Below are 13,361 nucleotides of genomic sequence, written 5' to 3' on the forward strand. Positions count from 1 at the left end.
TGCAGTAGTCTAAACGGAAGGTCACGAGCGCATGAGTGACTGTGCGTAGGGCATCTCGGTCCAGATAGGGTCGCAACTGGCGCACCAGGCGAATCTGGGCAAAAGCCCCCCTGGTCACAGCTCCTATATGATCATCAAAACTGAGCCGTGAATCCAGGAGGACACCCAAGTTGCGAGCCCTATCAACGGGGGGTAACACCTCACCCCCCATTGTTAACGATGGAATAACTTGGTCAACCCGAGATGCCGGTATGCACAGCCACTCAGTCTTGGCAGGATTGAGACGAAGCCTGTTTCTCCCCATCCAAACCCGGACCGCCTCCAGGCAACGGGACATCACGGTGAGGGCATCACTGGGTTGGTTCGGGGTGGAGAAAAAAAGTTGGGTATCATCAGCGTACTGATGATACCCCACCCCAAAACCACGAATGATCTCGCCCAGCGGCTTCATATAGATGTTGAACAGGAGGGGCGAGAGAACTGACCCCTGAGGAACTCCACAAACGAGAGGCCTCGGGGCAGATCTCTGCCCTCCCGTCAACACCGACTGCGAGCTGCCCAGGAGATAGGAGGAGAACCACCGTAAAATGGTGCCTCCCACTCCCAACCCCCTGAGACGCCGCAGTAGGATACCATGGTCGATGGTATCAAAAGCCGCTGAGAGATCTAATAGGACTAGGACAGAGGAACAACCCCTGTCCCGAGCCCGCCAGAGATCATTCACCAGCGCGACCAATGCCGTCTCCGTGCTGTGCCCAGGCCTGAAACCCGATTGGTACGGGTCCAGATAATCAGTTTCCTCCAGGAACAGAGGAAGCTGATGCGCCACCACGCTCTCAACAACCTTCGCCAGAAAGCGAAGGTTGGAGACCGGACGATAGTTGTTTAAAACAGCCGGGTCCAGGGCAGGCTTCTTGAGGAGGGGTCTCACCACCGCCTCCTTCAAGGCGGCAGGGAAGACACCCTCCTTCAAGGAAGCAGTTATTACTGCCTGGAACCAGCCTCGTGTCTCCTCCCAGGCTGCAAAAACCAGCCAGGAGGGGCACGGGTCCAATAAACAGGTGGTGGAGCTCAGCCTCCCCATAATCCTGTCCACATCATCAGGGGAAATAGGATCGAACTTTACCTATCCCATTGTCAGACCTGCCCCAACTTAGACATTTAGGAAAGAAAGACTCCATTAGGTTGAAGTGATAGGTTCTTCTACTAAAGTTAAGTGGTTACAGCAAAAACAAAGCTGGGCCTGAGTATTCTTGCACAAAAGTTACACCTTTTCCCCTCCCCTGGCCCTCCCCCTTTGACCAGTCCATCATTGCCCATGAGTAGGCCTTTCTGATGCCTTGGGAACGGCTTGGATGCTTGGCGCCTCTTGATGTAGTTTCGCATTCTGTTCCCAGGCTATTTTGTCCTTGGCGGCCGCTTCATTCCAGTTTTGCACCTCTGGTTCTTGCCAATGTGTCTCCCCTCCCGCCGTTTGCATTCTCATTCCCAGGCCCGGACTTTACTACCCCTTATTCCTCCCCCCCTCCTCACGATTTATGGCAGGATGCCAGCAAAGCAAAGAAGTTGAAGGTGGCAGATCTGACAGCCAAGGGGGCTCCCTGGCCAGCGTTGTCTGAACTTGGAAGCTGTCCGGCCAGTCCCCGTGTGGGGGGACCTGCAGGAGTTTTTGGGGGCTGGGCTGGGCTGCTGCTTAAAGTCCGTCCTGCAGGAAGGGGGGCAGGATGAGCTGCTTCCAGAAAACTGCATGTGTCTGTCCCAGGGAGCCCCATCCGCAAAGTCTTCCTGCTTTGGCCAGAAGAAGGAAAGCAGCATTGTGGCGCAAACTTGCTTTGGGTGGGGGGGGGAGATGTGCTGTTCTGGCTGAGGGTTGCTTTGTGTGTACGCTGAGCCCAGGAGGGCCCCCCCCATTCAACCATCTCTTGAAATCTGCCAGGTTTGCCATGTTCCACCAAGTGAGGATCCCCAAAGAGAATTTGTTGAGCCGAACGGGCGATGTCAATGCTGAGGGGAAATACACAAGCGCCTTCAAGGTAGGAACTCTGCTTCATATCAGGAGTCTCTCTCTGTTTTTTTTAATCCCACCTTTATTAGTTTTTACAAACAATTCAAGGTGTTGAGCAGACCTCATGGTCCTTCCTCCGCCTGTTTTCCCCACAACAGCCCCGTGAGGTGGGCTGCATTGACAGACTGGGACTGGCCCAAAGTCACGAAGGCCTAACGTTGGACTAGAACTCCCCCTCTCCTGGTCCCTAGCCCGGAGCCTTCCCCACTAGACCACACTGGGTTCATTTCCCTCGCCTGTCAACAGAGTTGCCGTTGCCTGGGAGGACCCGGTCTCCCTGCAGGGTTGCGCAGGGTGTATCACCGCTTCCTTGGGGTGGGTTGTGTCTCCTCAGGATCACAAGCAGCGCTTGGGGGCTTCGCTGGGCACCTTGTCCTCCGGGAGAGTTATGATCATCTCCATGTCTGTGGTCAACCTGAAGCTGGCCGTGTCGATAGCCATTCGCTTCTCTGCCACCCGGCGCCAGTTTGGGCCGACCGAGGCCGAGGAGGTGCCTGTCCTGGAATACCAGATGCAGGTGAGAGCAGCCCGGCCGGCGGGAGCTGCCTCAAGGTCAGGCCTGGTTCTCGGTAGGCGACGGCTCTCGCCGGGCCGTGATTCAGTTGAGAATTCTGGTCATAAGCCATTACGGTCGTAGGTCGAGGCGGCCGCTTGACCAGAAGGAATGTTCCGGCCTTTTTCATGGTTAAGTGAACGTGTCAGTCAATAAGCAAGTGCCTTCCTTTGAACCCATGGCAGTTGGGTTTTTTTGCCAGAAAAAATGTTTTGCAAAAGTCCCCGCCTCAGCCTGATGCGCTGCTTTGGGACTGGGAAAAATGCCAAGCGGCAGCAGAGAGGACCAACAGGTGTGCGGGTCCCTGTGGGAACGTCTGTGCCAGTTCTCTCGTAACTGCTCCAAATTTAATTTAAAAGATTAATTTGAAAGGTAAGGCAAGCATGGATGGTCCTCCACTTACAGAAGTTCATTTAGTGACTGTTCAAAGTTACAACAGCCCTGAAAGAAATGACTTAGGACCGTTTCCCATACTTGCCACCTTTGCAGCATCCCCAGGGTCACATGATCAAAATTCGGACGCTTGGCAACTTTCTCATATTTAGGACGGTCGCAGAGTCCCTTTGGGGTCACGTGGTCCCCTTTTGCGACCTGAGAAGCATAGTCAAGGGGGAAATCAGATTCACTTAACAACACGTTACTAACGTTATCAGCTGCAGTGATTCACTTAACAACTGCAGTAGGAAAGGTCATAAAATGGGGCAAAAATCAGTTCACAAATGTCTCACTTAGCACCAGAAACTTTGTGCTCAGTTGTGGTCGTTAAGTCGAGGACCACCTGCACCTAAGGCCCCTTTTGTTCCCTGACCTTAGGCCTGATTAATTTTGGTGATATCTTTCTCTCCTCCCGTCAGTGACCGGGGAGGACCTGGGGAAATGGGGCCGGCCCTGGGTGGGCGGGAGCAGAAACGCGAATGGAATCCGTGGGATTGTGAGGTGGGGTGGCGGGGTTTCCGCTTCCTCTCAGAGTTTGTGGCGAAAGCTCCGCTGGAAAGGACGTGGGCCTCCCCGCTCCCCCAGCTCACCAGCCCGTCTCTCGATTGCAGCAGTGGCGCCTGCTTCCTTACCTGGCAGCCACCTACGCCTGGGACTTCTTCTCCCGCGCCCTCTTCCTCCGCTTCATGGAGTTCCACATAGGGCAGCTGATGAAGGACAAGAGCGCTCAGCAGGTGGGGGAGTCTCCTTCCACAGCAGGTCTTGTGCCCCTCCCCCAAAAGATCCCCTTCCAATCCCTGGGCCCGGGGCAGTCCGGGTGGCTGCGCTGGGGACCCCCCCAGGATATCACAGGCAGTCTGGGTTTTTTTTTCATGGTGCAGAGTTCATTGCGTTTGCATGAAAAGGGTAGACGGGTAGACGTTGCTTTGGGCCAAACCCTGAAGGTCATCGCAAGGTCATGGCGGAGGGGAACCCCGTGGAGATAGAGCCACCCTGTACTGGGGCACTGGGGAGCTTAATATTAAAGAGTCTTCCTTTCTACCATAAAAATAGAGTTTTGAGTGGAAATATTGAATGTATACAGGCTGTGCTTGACTTAACAACAGCTCGCTCAGGGACTGTTCAAAGTTTCAACGGCACTGAAAAAAGCGACTTATGCCCATATTTCACACGACTGTTGCGGCATTCCCTCTCGGTCACATGATTAAAATTCAGACGCTTGGCAACTGACTCGTATTTATGACAGGCGCAGTGTCCCAGGGGTCACGGGATCCCCTTTTGTGACCTTCTGACAAAGTCAATAACAAAACCAGATTCACTTAACAACCACAGTTACTAATTAACAACTGCAGTGATTCACTTAATTACCGTGGCAAAAAAGGTCGTAAAATGGGGCACAATTTACTTAAATGTCGCACTTAGCAGCAGAAATTTTGGACTCAGTTGCGATCATAAATCAGGGATTACCTGTACATTTATAACTGAACTTCTCCTCAGATTTACAAAATAGCTATGTGTGTATGTATTGCAACAATATTTTTTATACTTAAGTGTTCTTTTCCTGCAGCTGCATCTAGCTATTATTTTTGGGGGCGGGGGGAGGGATTTGGAGCATGGGATTCTTGTTAAATAAGCATGCAAATAAATCCAGTATAAACTTTATGCATCAGATAGGCAGGAAAGTGCCAAAATGTTTTGCGTTTTGTTTCCCCCTCCTGTGTCTGACTTTCCCCAGGGAGGGGCTGCTGGAGGGACCCCCCCCCTCCTGCCGTGGGGAGGCAGCTGGGCTGGTGGCGGTGACTGCTGTGTTGTTCTTCCTCCTCCTCCTCCTCCTCCCTCTCCCCCAAGGCTGAGCTGGGCCGTGAGATCCATGCCTTGTCCACCTCGGCGAAGCCCCTCTGCTCCTGGCTCACCCAGCAAGCCATCCAGGAGTGCCGGGAGGCCTGCGGGGGACACGGCTACCTGGCCAGTAAGTGAGGAAGCTCTCCTGGGCCCCTGCCATGAGGGAGGACAAAAAGGAAGGAAGGGGGAGGGAAGAAGGAAGGGGAGGGGGGCAGGCTGGGAGGGGCCTCCCTCAAAAGGCTGCAGCTGCCTGGTGACGCACTAGTGCAAAAGTGTATTCCTTTTTCACAAGTTAAAGGTTTGATTCTGACAATATTAACTGGTAAATACAGGTAGTCCTCGACATACGACCATCATTGAGCCTAAAATTTCTGTTAAGTGGGACATTTGTTGAGTGAGTTTTGCCCCATTTTTTTTTAATCCCATTTATATCCCGCCCTTCTCCGAAGACTCAGGGCGGCTTACAATTTAAAGCACAAATCAATGTGCTTAGCAATAGCCTTCATTCTATGTATATGCCTGCTTATTAGGGCTTTCCCCCCCCAAGCGGCATTATTACAAAGTCAGCTTATTGCCCCCCAACAATCTGGGCCCTCATTTTACCTACCTGGGAAGGATGGAAGGCTGAGTCAACCTTGAGCCTGGTGGGATGTGAACCTGCACTAATTGCAGGCAGCTGGTGTTACTTAAGGAGGCATTAGCCCACTGCTTGACCGTGACAGAGGTAGATTTATTTATTTTTTGTAATTTTCAATAAGGATTTTTGTAGCTTTTAAATAGATGACGGTCCCTTTATAATGCTTGTGTCTTTTGTGTGCTATTTATCCCTGACCCCCAGTGAATCGTCTGGGCGATATTCGTAATGACAATGATCCAAACTGCACTTACGAAGGAGACAACAATGTTTTGTTACAGCAGACAAGCAACTACCTGCTGCGCTGGATGAGTGAGAGATCCCAAGGTTAGGGGCCGGGGGGGGGGGCTAGAGGTTGCCATGCTCAGAGCCCAGAGAGGTGGGCAATGAAGGGAGTCAGCAGATGCTTTCCCCTCCCCCCGGTGCTACTGTGCATCTAACTGCCTCCCCCACTCTAGAGGGCCAGGTAGACGGTCCCTTCAAATATCCCATGTCGGGCTTTGAAGGCAGCAGCCAGCACCTTGAATTGGATCCGGCAGCAAATATCCATAGCAGTAGCATTTAGACTTATATACTGCCTCATAATGCTTTACAGCCTTCTCTAAGCAGTTTACAGAGTCAGCCAGTTGCCCCCAACAATCTGGATCCTTGTTTTACCATAAGGACGGGATCAAACTCCTGGCAGTTGGCAGAGTCAGCCTGCAACACGCCATTCTAACCACTGCGTCCACCAGGGCTCAGCATCCATTGCAGCTCCCACAACAGAGGTCAAATGCGCAAATCCAGACTTGTACAAAACCATGGAGTCTGCCGCATTTTGAACCAGTTGATACTTTGCACAAGCAGAGCCCCATGTAGAGTTCATTACTGGAGCCAAGGCAGGAGGTGACAAGCATATGAGTAACTATGAGCAGGGATGATTGTTCCGAGAAAGGGTGTAACTCACCATAGGCTGAGACATCTCTATTGGGTAAATGGTTAGTTTTATTCTACTTAAATAGGCTCCTTCACCAATTCCCTTCACTTGACTTTAGAACATAATGCATGGGAGCATCTAGGATGCAGAGGACCCAATTTGCAAAATTTAGCTGTATTTTGGAAGCAGTGCCCTCACTGTGACAAAAAAGGGCACTTCTTCTAAAACCAGATATTTTTAGGAAAAGTGCTGACAGGAGTTGAGACCGGAGGTCCAGGAAAAGAGTTTGACCAGTAGTGAAGGCGGGGGAGAGCACCCGACCTCCACAGGGCCTCGGAGCAACAGAGGCAGTAACTCCTCGTGCCTTTTGGCTGGAGGTTTGGATCTGATGTCACTGGCACTTCATTTACAGGTCACCCTGTTTCGTCACCCCTGGGATCGGTTGATTTTTTAAACGATTACGATGATATTCTCTGTCATAAATTTGTGATTCCAGATGGCCAAGACCTCATGGACTCTTCAGGTATTTCTTTTCCCACTGCCCTTTTGGGATCTCCTTTCGGGATCGGGGAATGTTCCAGGGGAGAACTGCCTGCTCCTAGTTTCTTGGGCCTGTGGGCGGTCACCGGCTGCTTGTGGCTCTAACCGGCCTGCGTTGTGTGGCCCTCCTGAGCAAAGGGGCCAGTGGGCAGAGGAAGTGCAAGGCAGAAGTGGCAGCAGGGCTTCTGGGGGGGATGTTAGAGGGGACTTATCAGAAGGGTGGCTTGAAAAGCCGTGATCTTGGCGCATTAAGTGAACTTCCCGATGTCAGTGAAAATGGATTCATCCCTGTAGGATTTGTTAGTCACAGCGCCTGTTTATCCTTTTCTTCTTTATGAACTGCACGCAAGAGAAAAAAAATCTGCCTGGCAGGTGCTCTTGAATTCTGGCAATGCTCATAAAGCATCTAGTGGCCTTCATTACACTTATGGCTGCTCGCTGTCCTCTTCATCGCGTTGAATTGCCCGAATGAGTGTCTAAAACAACTGCAGTTCCTTCCTCCAGTGTCCTTGAGGGCCTACAAGTGGCTGGTTTGTTACTTGCTCCGAGAAAGCGTCCAGAAACTGAGGAAGCAGGAAGAAAGCGGCTGTGCTGATTTTGAGGCAAAGAACAACAGCCAGGTAACTTCCGGTTCTAATTTCAGAGTTCTGTGTTTTCCTTCAAGTGATCGTAGCAGCCTCCACTCACTTTAATTCCACAGACACCCTGTGTGGGACAAGCGTCAATTCATCTGGAAGGCGGAATGTGTTATATTTGTAGCTCTGCTTTTAAATTGTCATCCTGAAGTATCCTTTCCCTTTTTCCCCACAGGTGTATTACTGTCGTTCTTTAGCTATAGCTTTTATTGAACACACAGTTTTAGAAAGGTACCACAAACATGTGCACAGTCCCAGCACGCCAGTGAATCTTCAGCTGGTACTAAAGCTTATTTGTTCACTCTACGGACTCTGGTCCTTAAATAAGCACACGGCAACACTCTACCAAGGTGAGACTGGCTTTGTCTTCTTGGGAGCTCTGTGACCCATAAATGCCTGTTGTCAAACACTTACAGTTCACCTTATCTGCTAGCCCACTCAGAAATTAAAGTGCCCAAATTATACCATTTAAATAATAAGGGTGAAACACATTACATGCTAAAATTTCAGCCTCTGTGTTTTTGCATTTTAGTTTTTAGTCATGCCTCTTTTTCTAAAGGATGATGTATTTCTCTTGAATAACTTAGAGTAAACTTTAAGCCTTCCATTCTGTTACTTAACCTATTTCTAAGTTGTCCCAAGTAGAATCGGGGCCAGACTTAGCTCTAAATAAAACTGGCAAATTAACTTGCTGCTTGCATGCCTGGCTTGGTTGCTGCGGAACGTTATAGATTTCCTTGTTAAGAGACGCTGCTCCTTCATAGGCCTGGGACACCCTCACCCCAAAGCAGGCTATTAGGGAAGGCTGTGCAGCGCTTTGGATTCAGGAACACCCCCCCATCCCCTAAGGTGTAGGCAGGGCCAGGTGGAGGCTGTGGAAAGAGGGCCAGATGTCTCTTGGATTTGCCTGTCCAGGCCTCTCCACCCTCCGAGGCACAATTTGCGAATCCCCAATGGGATATTGTTAAGTCACCCTTCTCTGTGCACAGGTGACGGTCCTGCCCTCAGCCCAGGAAGAGCAGCTCCCTCCTGAATCTCCCTCCCTCCCTCCTTCCTTCCTTCCTTCCTTCCTTCCTTCCTTCCTTCCTTCCTTCCTTCCTTCCTTCCTTCCTTCCTTCCTTCCTTCCTTTCCTTCTTTCCCAGTCATGCAATTTCCATATCCTGAAGTCAGGAAGGTCTCGAATGCAAAGCACTGGAGCGTTAATCTTCAGTACAGCACCTTCGATTTATTTCAGGAATTATTTCTGCATATCGTGTATCCAACAGGAACTGTTTCATTCTGAATGTGTTATTGCTCTAAATACGTTTCAGGTGGCTACATTTCAGGTGAAAATGTTGGTAAATGGATACAGGATTCAATTCTGGAACTTTGTTCAAAGGTATGTGCCAGTAGGGACTACTGAAATCTTGAAAGTTTGCCAATCCCATCAGATTTCAGTGGACATTTAAGTGCACGGTGTTAACTTCACCATCCATGATGTAAGAGAAGACCCAAGAAGCTCTTCATATCCTGAACCTCCTTATGTTAGCTTCAGTGCAGAACTGCAAGCAGTGTCCTCTCTTTCCACATCCTTTGACCTGCCTGCCCTTCCCAGCAAGTCACAGCCAGGTCAGGTCCCTTTACTGAGGAGGAAATTTGGATTCAGAGAAACAAGAGGGATCACTTCCCATCTGCCTCCCCTGAGCTGCATTTTCCAATTTCAGCTTCCTTGGTCCAGTTTAGAGAGATTATTTGGAGCCGTTTGCAATCCCTGTTGGGTGTTATTACACTTGTGTCATTCATGAAAATGTGTTAGCCAAGTTTTCTGAAACAAAGCAAGTTCTCTCCTCTTCCCTCTCCCTCTCCTAGCTGAAAGACGAAGCGGTGGCTCTGGTGGATGTCATTGCCCCCCCTGATTTTGTCCTTGGCTCCCCAATTGCCAAGGCCGATGGAGAGGTAAGCAGGGCTCACCCTTCCCTGGGGGGGGGTGTTTGTCTTCTAGCCTGTCTTCTTGCTTTCTGAATTGCATCACACAATATCACAATTGCATCCCAATCTGTGCTACCAACTTCCTTGTCCTTCCTTTGAAACCTACTGCTTTGACCGAAACCTTTCTTGTTTTTTTTTTATTGAAAAGTTTTAAAATACATTTTATCTTTAACAATTCCCCCTCCCCCTCCCCTACCTATCCCTCCCCCCCCTTTCCCCCCTCCCCCCCCCCACTTCCCAGAGCTAAGTACAGGGTATAAAAACAAAGAACAATCATAAGCATCCATATGCTACCAATAATAAATTCTTAAATCTATCACTCTCTAGCTCATATAAGATAACTACAAGCAATACTAATATTTCATATAGAAAAAAAAGAAAATAGAAAGGAAGACTTATTCAAATGCTAAATGAAACTTTTTAGTCCCATATTTGTTCTGGATATATTCAATCCATTTTTTCCACTCCATAATATAACGTTCTTGCGAATGATCTTTCAAATAAGCCGAGATCTTTGCCATTTCTGCCAGGTCAGAAACCTTTAAAGTCCATTCTTCTATAGTCGGCAATTCCTCCTTCTTCCAATATTGACCTATTAAAAGTCTTGCTGCTGTAATTAAATTCAACATCAACTTAGTGTCCACAACAGTAGCATCTGCAATTATACCCAACAAAAAGAATTGCGGACAAAACTTTATCCTTTGCTTGAAGATCTTCTGCATATTCCACCAAATTTTTATCCAAAAAGCCTTAACCTTTTTGCAGGTCCACCATATGTGAAAATATGTTGCATCTTCACCACCACACCTCCAGCATTTTGGCTGATAATTCGGATACATACTTGCAAGCTTTTTAGGATCTAAATGCCATCTATAAAACATTTTATAAAAGTTCTCTCTTAGATTTTGAGCTTGTGTAAATTTTACGTTCCTCACCCAGATCTTTTCCCACGTGTCCATTGTAATAACTTCTTGGATATTCTGGGCCCATTTTATCATACAATCTTTAACAAGTTCTGTTTCTGAGTCAATTTCTATCAATGCAAGATATATCCGTTTGATATGTGCTGGACCCTGATTTCTAATTTGCTTTATCAAATTTTCATCAGTCATTGCAAAACCAGTTTTCTGATCTTCTTTCCACCTGGCCCGTAACTGAGTATATTGAAACCAGGTTTGAACAATCTTCTCATCTCGCAAGAGGTTATACGATTTTAAACACCATACACTTCTTTCCAAGCTTAAAATCTCCTTATACGTAGTCACATCATGTTTGAAACCAACATTTATGTTTTCTATTGCGTGTTTTGGAATTGCCCACAATGGCATCTTACAGTCTAACTTATGTCTATACTTCTTCCAAACTCTCAATGCCTGTCTTAAAATATGCACTTTAAACACGTTATCTACCTTCTTATCATACAACAAATATGCATGCCAGCCAAATAACAAGTCGTGGCCCTCAAGATTTAATAATCTCTCTTGTGTCAAATTAATCCAATCACTTATTCCTGCTAACGCAGCAGCTTCATAATATAATTTAAGATTGGGCATTTTTAGGCCACCTCTTTCACGAGTATCCTGCATAATCTTAAGTTTAACTCGTGGCCTTTTCCCTGCCCAAATAAATTTATTGATACCCCGTTGCCATTCTTCCAAATTAGAATCTTTCTTAAGAACCGGTATCATTTGAAATAAGAATAAAAATTTAGGCAGGACATTCATTTTCACTGCTGCGATTCTTCCCAGCAAAGACAATTGCAATTTTTCCCAACTCTCCATTTCTTTTTGAATTTTTCCCCATAATTTTTCATAGTTATTTTTATATAACTTTGTATTAGAGGGTGACAAAAACACCCCCAAATATTTGACCCTTTTAGCAATCTCAAATCCAGTTATTCCTTCTAAAAGAGCCTTTTGCAATACTGTCATATTTTTGGCCAGAATTTTAGTTTTTTGTGCATTAACTTTAAATCCAGAAACCCTCCCATATTGCATTATTATGTCCATCAGGTCCACAACAGAGTTCTCCGGCTGGGTCACCGTAACAACCAGATCATCTGCGAACGCTCTCAATCTATAATCCTGATCTCTAATTTGTATACCTTTCTTGTTTTTTATGTTTTTCCAGCTATATAAAAATCTATGGAGTGCAGTTCTTCAGAGCCCAAAGATCCTGGAAAGACCCTCCTGGTGGTCAGAATTTTGTAACAACAAACCTGTTGTTGGCAAGTTGAGGTCCAGAATGTAAACAGGAAAGCCCATCAAGAGCTGCTAGTGAATCTTCATCACTGGAGGGAAAGGATCATGTTAACAGAAATGAAAGAAGACACTGAGCTTAGGAGACACAGCCGAGCATCCATGAACCGGCTTCTTGTCTGCTTTTAAAATGATGAAATATTCCTTCTCTGCCAGTTCAGCATTCCTTCTCAAACTTCTCGAACAATAATCTGTTAAAATAGCTTTCTGTCCATAAATTAATGACAATACTGAAAGCCATCAGCTTTTTTCTTAGATGTCCCTTTAAATATTTGCCTTTGGTCCACAAGATTAATATCATTTTATTCTTCAGGAAAAGTTTTGAATTAAATTGTCATTATTTTGCATCTTATATCAATGTTCCGTGTCACCCCCGAAGGCAATAAAATAAGCAGCAGCCCAATCCTGTAGCAAACAGGAAAGGCATATTTCAGTTCCTCTGAACTCTCATTGTGGAAGGCTTTTTTCCTTTTTTTAAGTTCTTCGCATGCTTTTCTTTTTAAGAAGTTTTAGGATAGCCAACGCTGAAGAAAAAGCCCTGAATGTCTCTCTGACTTTCCAGCTGCTAGGTGCCTAGAAGGCTCTGCTAGGGAAGAATAGACTGTCTCCATAGGAAGGGAACTATGACACCCTGGCAATGGACTTTGCAGGTCCCCACTCCTTCCTTCCTTCCTTCCTTCCCAGTGAAACGTGGAAACCTTTCCCAGTTGTGCAAATCCAACACCCTTTTTATTACTGGTCAAAAGTCTCCATTGAGAGACCCCAGGCAGATCAGGAAAACTACTTTGAATCAGGAAAGGCAACCATTTCAGTTCTTAAGCATTATTGACTTACAGAGTTGGAATCCAATCCTGAAGAAAGTGGCTGAGGAAGTGTGTTTGCTCAGCTGGGATCTATTATGGGCCAACTGCTGCATCATTTTGACAGATTCTGGCTCCCACTACCTATAAGGCAAATCTTGTAATCCGTGTCTGGTTGATTCAGTTTTCTATAGCTATGTATGTCTGTACAGTAATAAAAAGATATGATGTTTGTTCAGTATGTCCATTCAAATTCACAGCAGCTTACAAGCAAAAAATAAAATTGTCTGGTACCACATGAACACCCACAGTAAGACTGAAAATAAAAAGCATCTGCAACAAAAACATGACAATATTCGTGGTAAGGTAGAGTTCTAGGAGAACCCCCAACCCTTCCACATATTTGTCGCTCTGTTCTGCATGTTGATTTGAGGAAGAAAGAGGCACCTTGCATGCAAAGAACTGGGCATCCAGTGTTTCTTTCATTGATCTTCAGTTCCTTCTGTGCTTTTGGGTTGAGGAAATTCTTGTCAGATTTATTCCAGGATGAGGACATAGGTGTTCTGCTCCAACAGAAAGAATCTGTTGTAACTGGCTCAGTTGCACGGAGGGGCATCTAAGGATAATCCTGAGACAGACAGTGACAGTTGCTATAAAGGGAATGTACTGGAAGGCACCCAGCTTCCTCATGTCACACCTTGTCAAGTTCTCTTG

The 13,361-nt window shown here is 47.1% G+C and overlaps 1 protein-coding gene across 2 annotated transcripts in view; it reads left to right on the top strand.

The window, feature by feature from the left end:
* Positions 1 to 12,888, top strand: part of ACOX3 (acyl-CoA oxidase 3, pristanoyl) — a 20,864-nt gene extending 7,976 nt beyond the window's left edge. For both annotated transcript variants that reach the window (XM_081332845.1, XM_081332846.1), the window contains exons 8-18: positions 1,937 to 2,033; positions 2,400 to 2,582; positions 3,665 to 3,787; positions 4,902 to 5,022; positions 5,734 to 5,856; positions 6,858 to 6,968; positions 7,490 to 7,605; positions 7,796 to 7,970; positions 8,932 to 8,999; positions 9,470 to 9,556; positions 11,720 to 12,888. In XM_081332845.1, the coding sequence (XP_081188971.1) occupies positions 1,937 to 2,033; positions 2,400 to 2,582; positions 3,665 to 3,787; positions 4,902 to 5,022; positions 5,734 to 5,856; positions 6,858 to 6,968; positions 7,490 to 7,605; positions 7,796 to 7,970; positions 8,932 to 8,999; positions 9,470 to 9,556; positions 11,720 to 11,839 (1,324 nt within the window). In that variant the 3' untranslated portion in view covers positions 11,840 to 12,888. The remainder of the gene's footprint in view (positions 1 to 1,936; positions 2,034 to 2,399; positions 2,583 to 3,664; positions 3,788 to 4,901; positions 5,023 to 5,733; positions 5,857 to 6,857; positions 6,969 to 7,489; positions 7,606 to 7,795; positions 7,971 to 8,931; positions 9,000 to 9,469; positions 9,557 to 11,719) is intronic.
* The last annotated feature ends 473 nt before the right edge of the window (positions 12,889 to 13,361 follow it).

The sequence above is a fragment of the Vipera berus genome, assembly GCF_964194415.1.
Source record: "Vipera berus genome assembly, chromosome: 7".
Lineage (NCBI taxonomy): Eukaryota > Metazoa > Chordata > Lepidosauria > Squamata > Viperidae > Vipera > Vipera berus.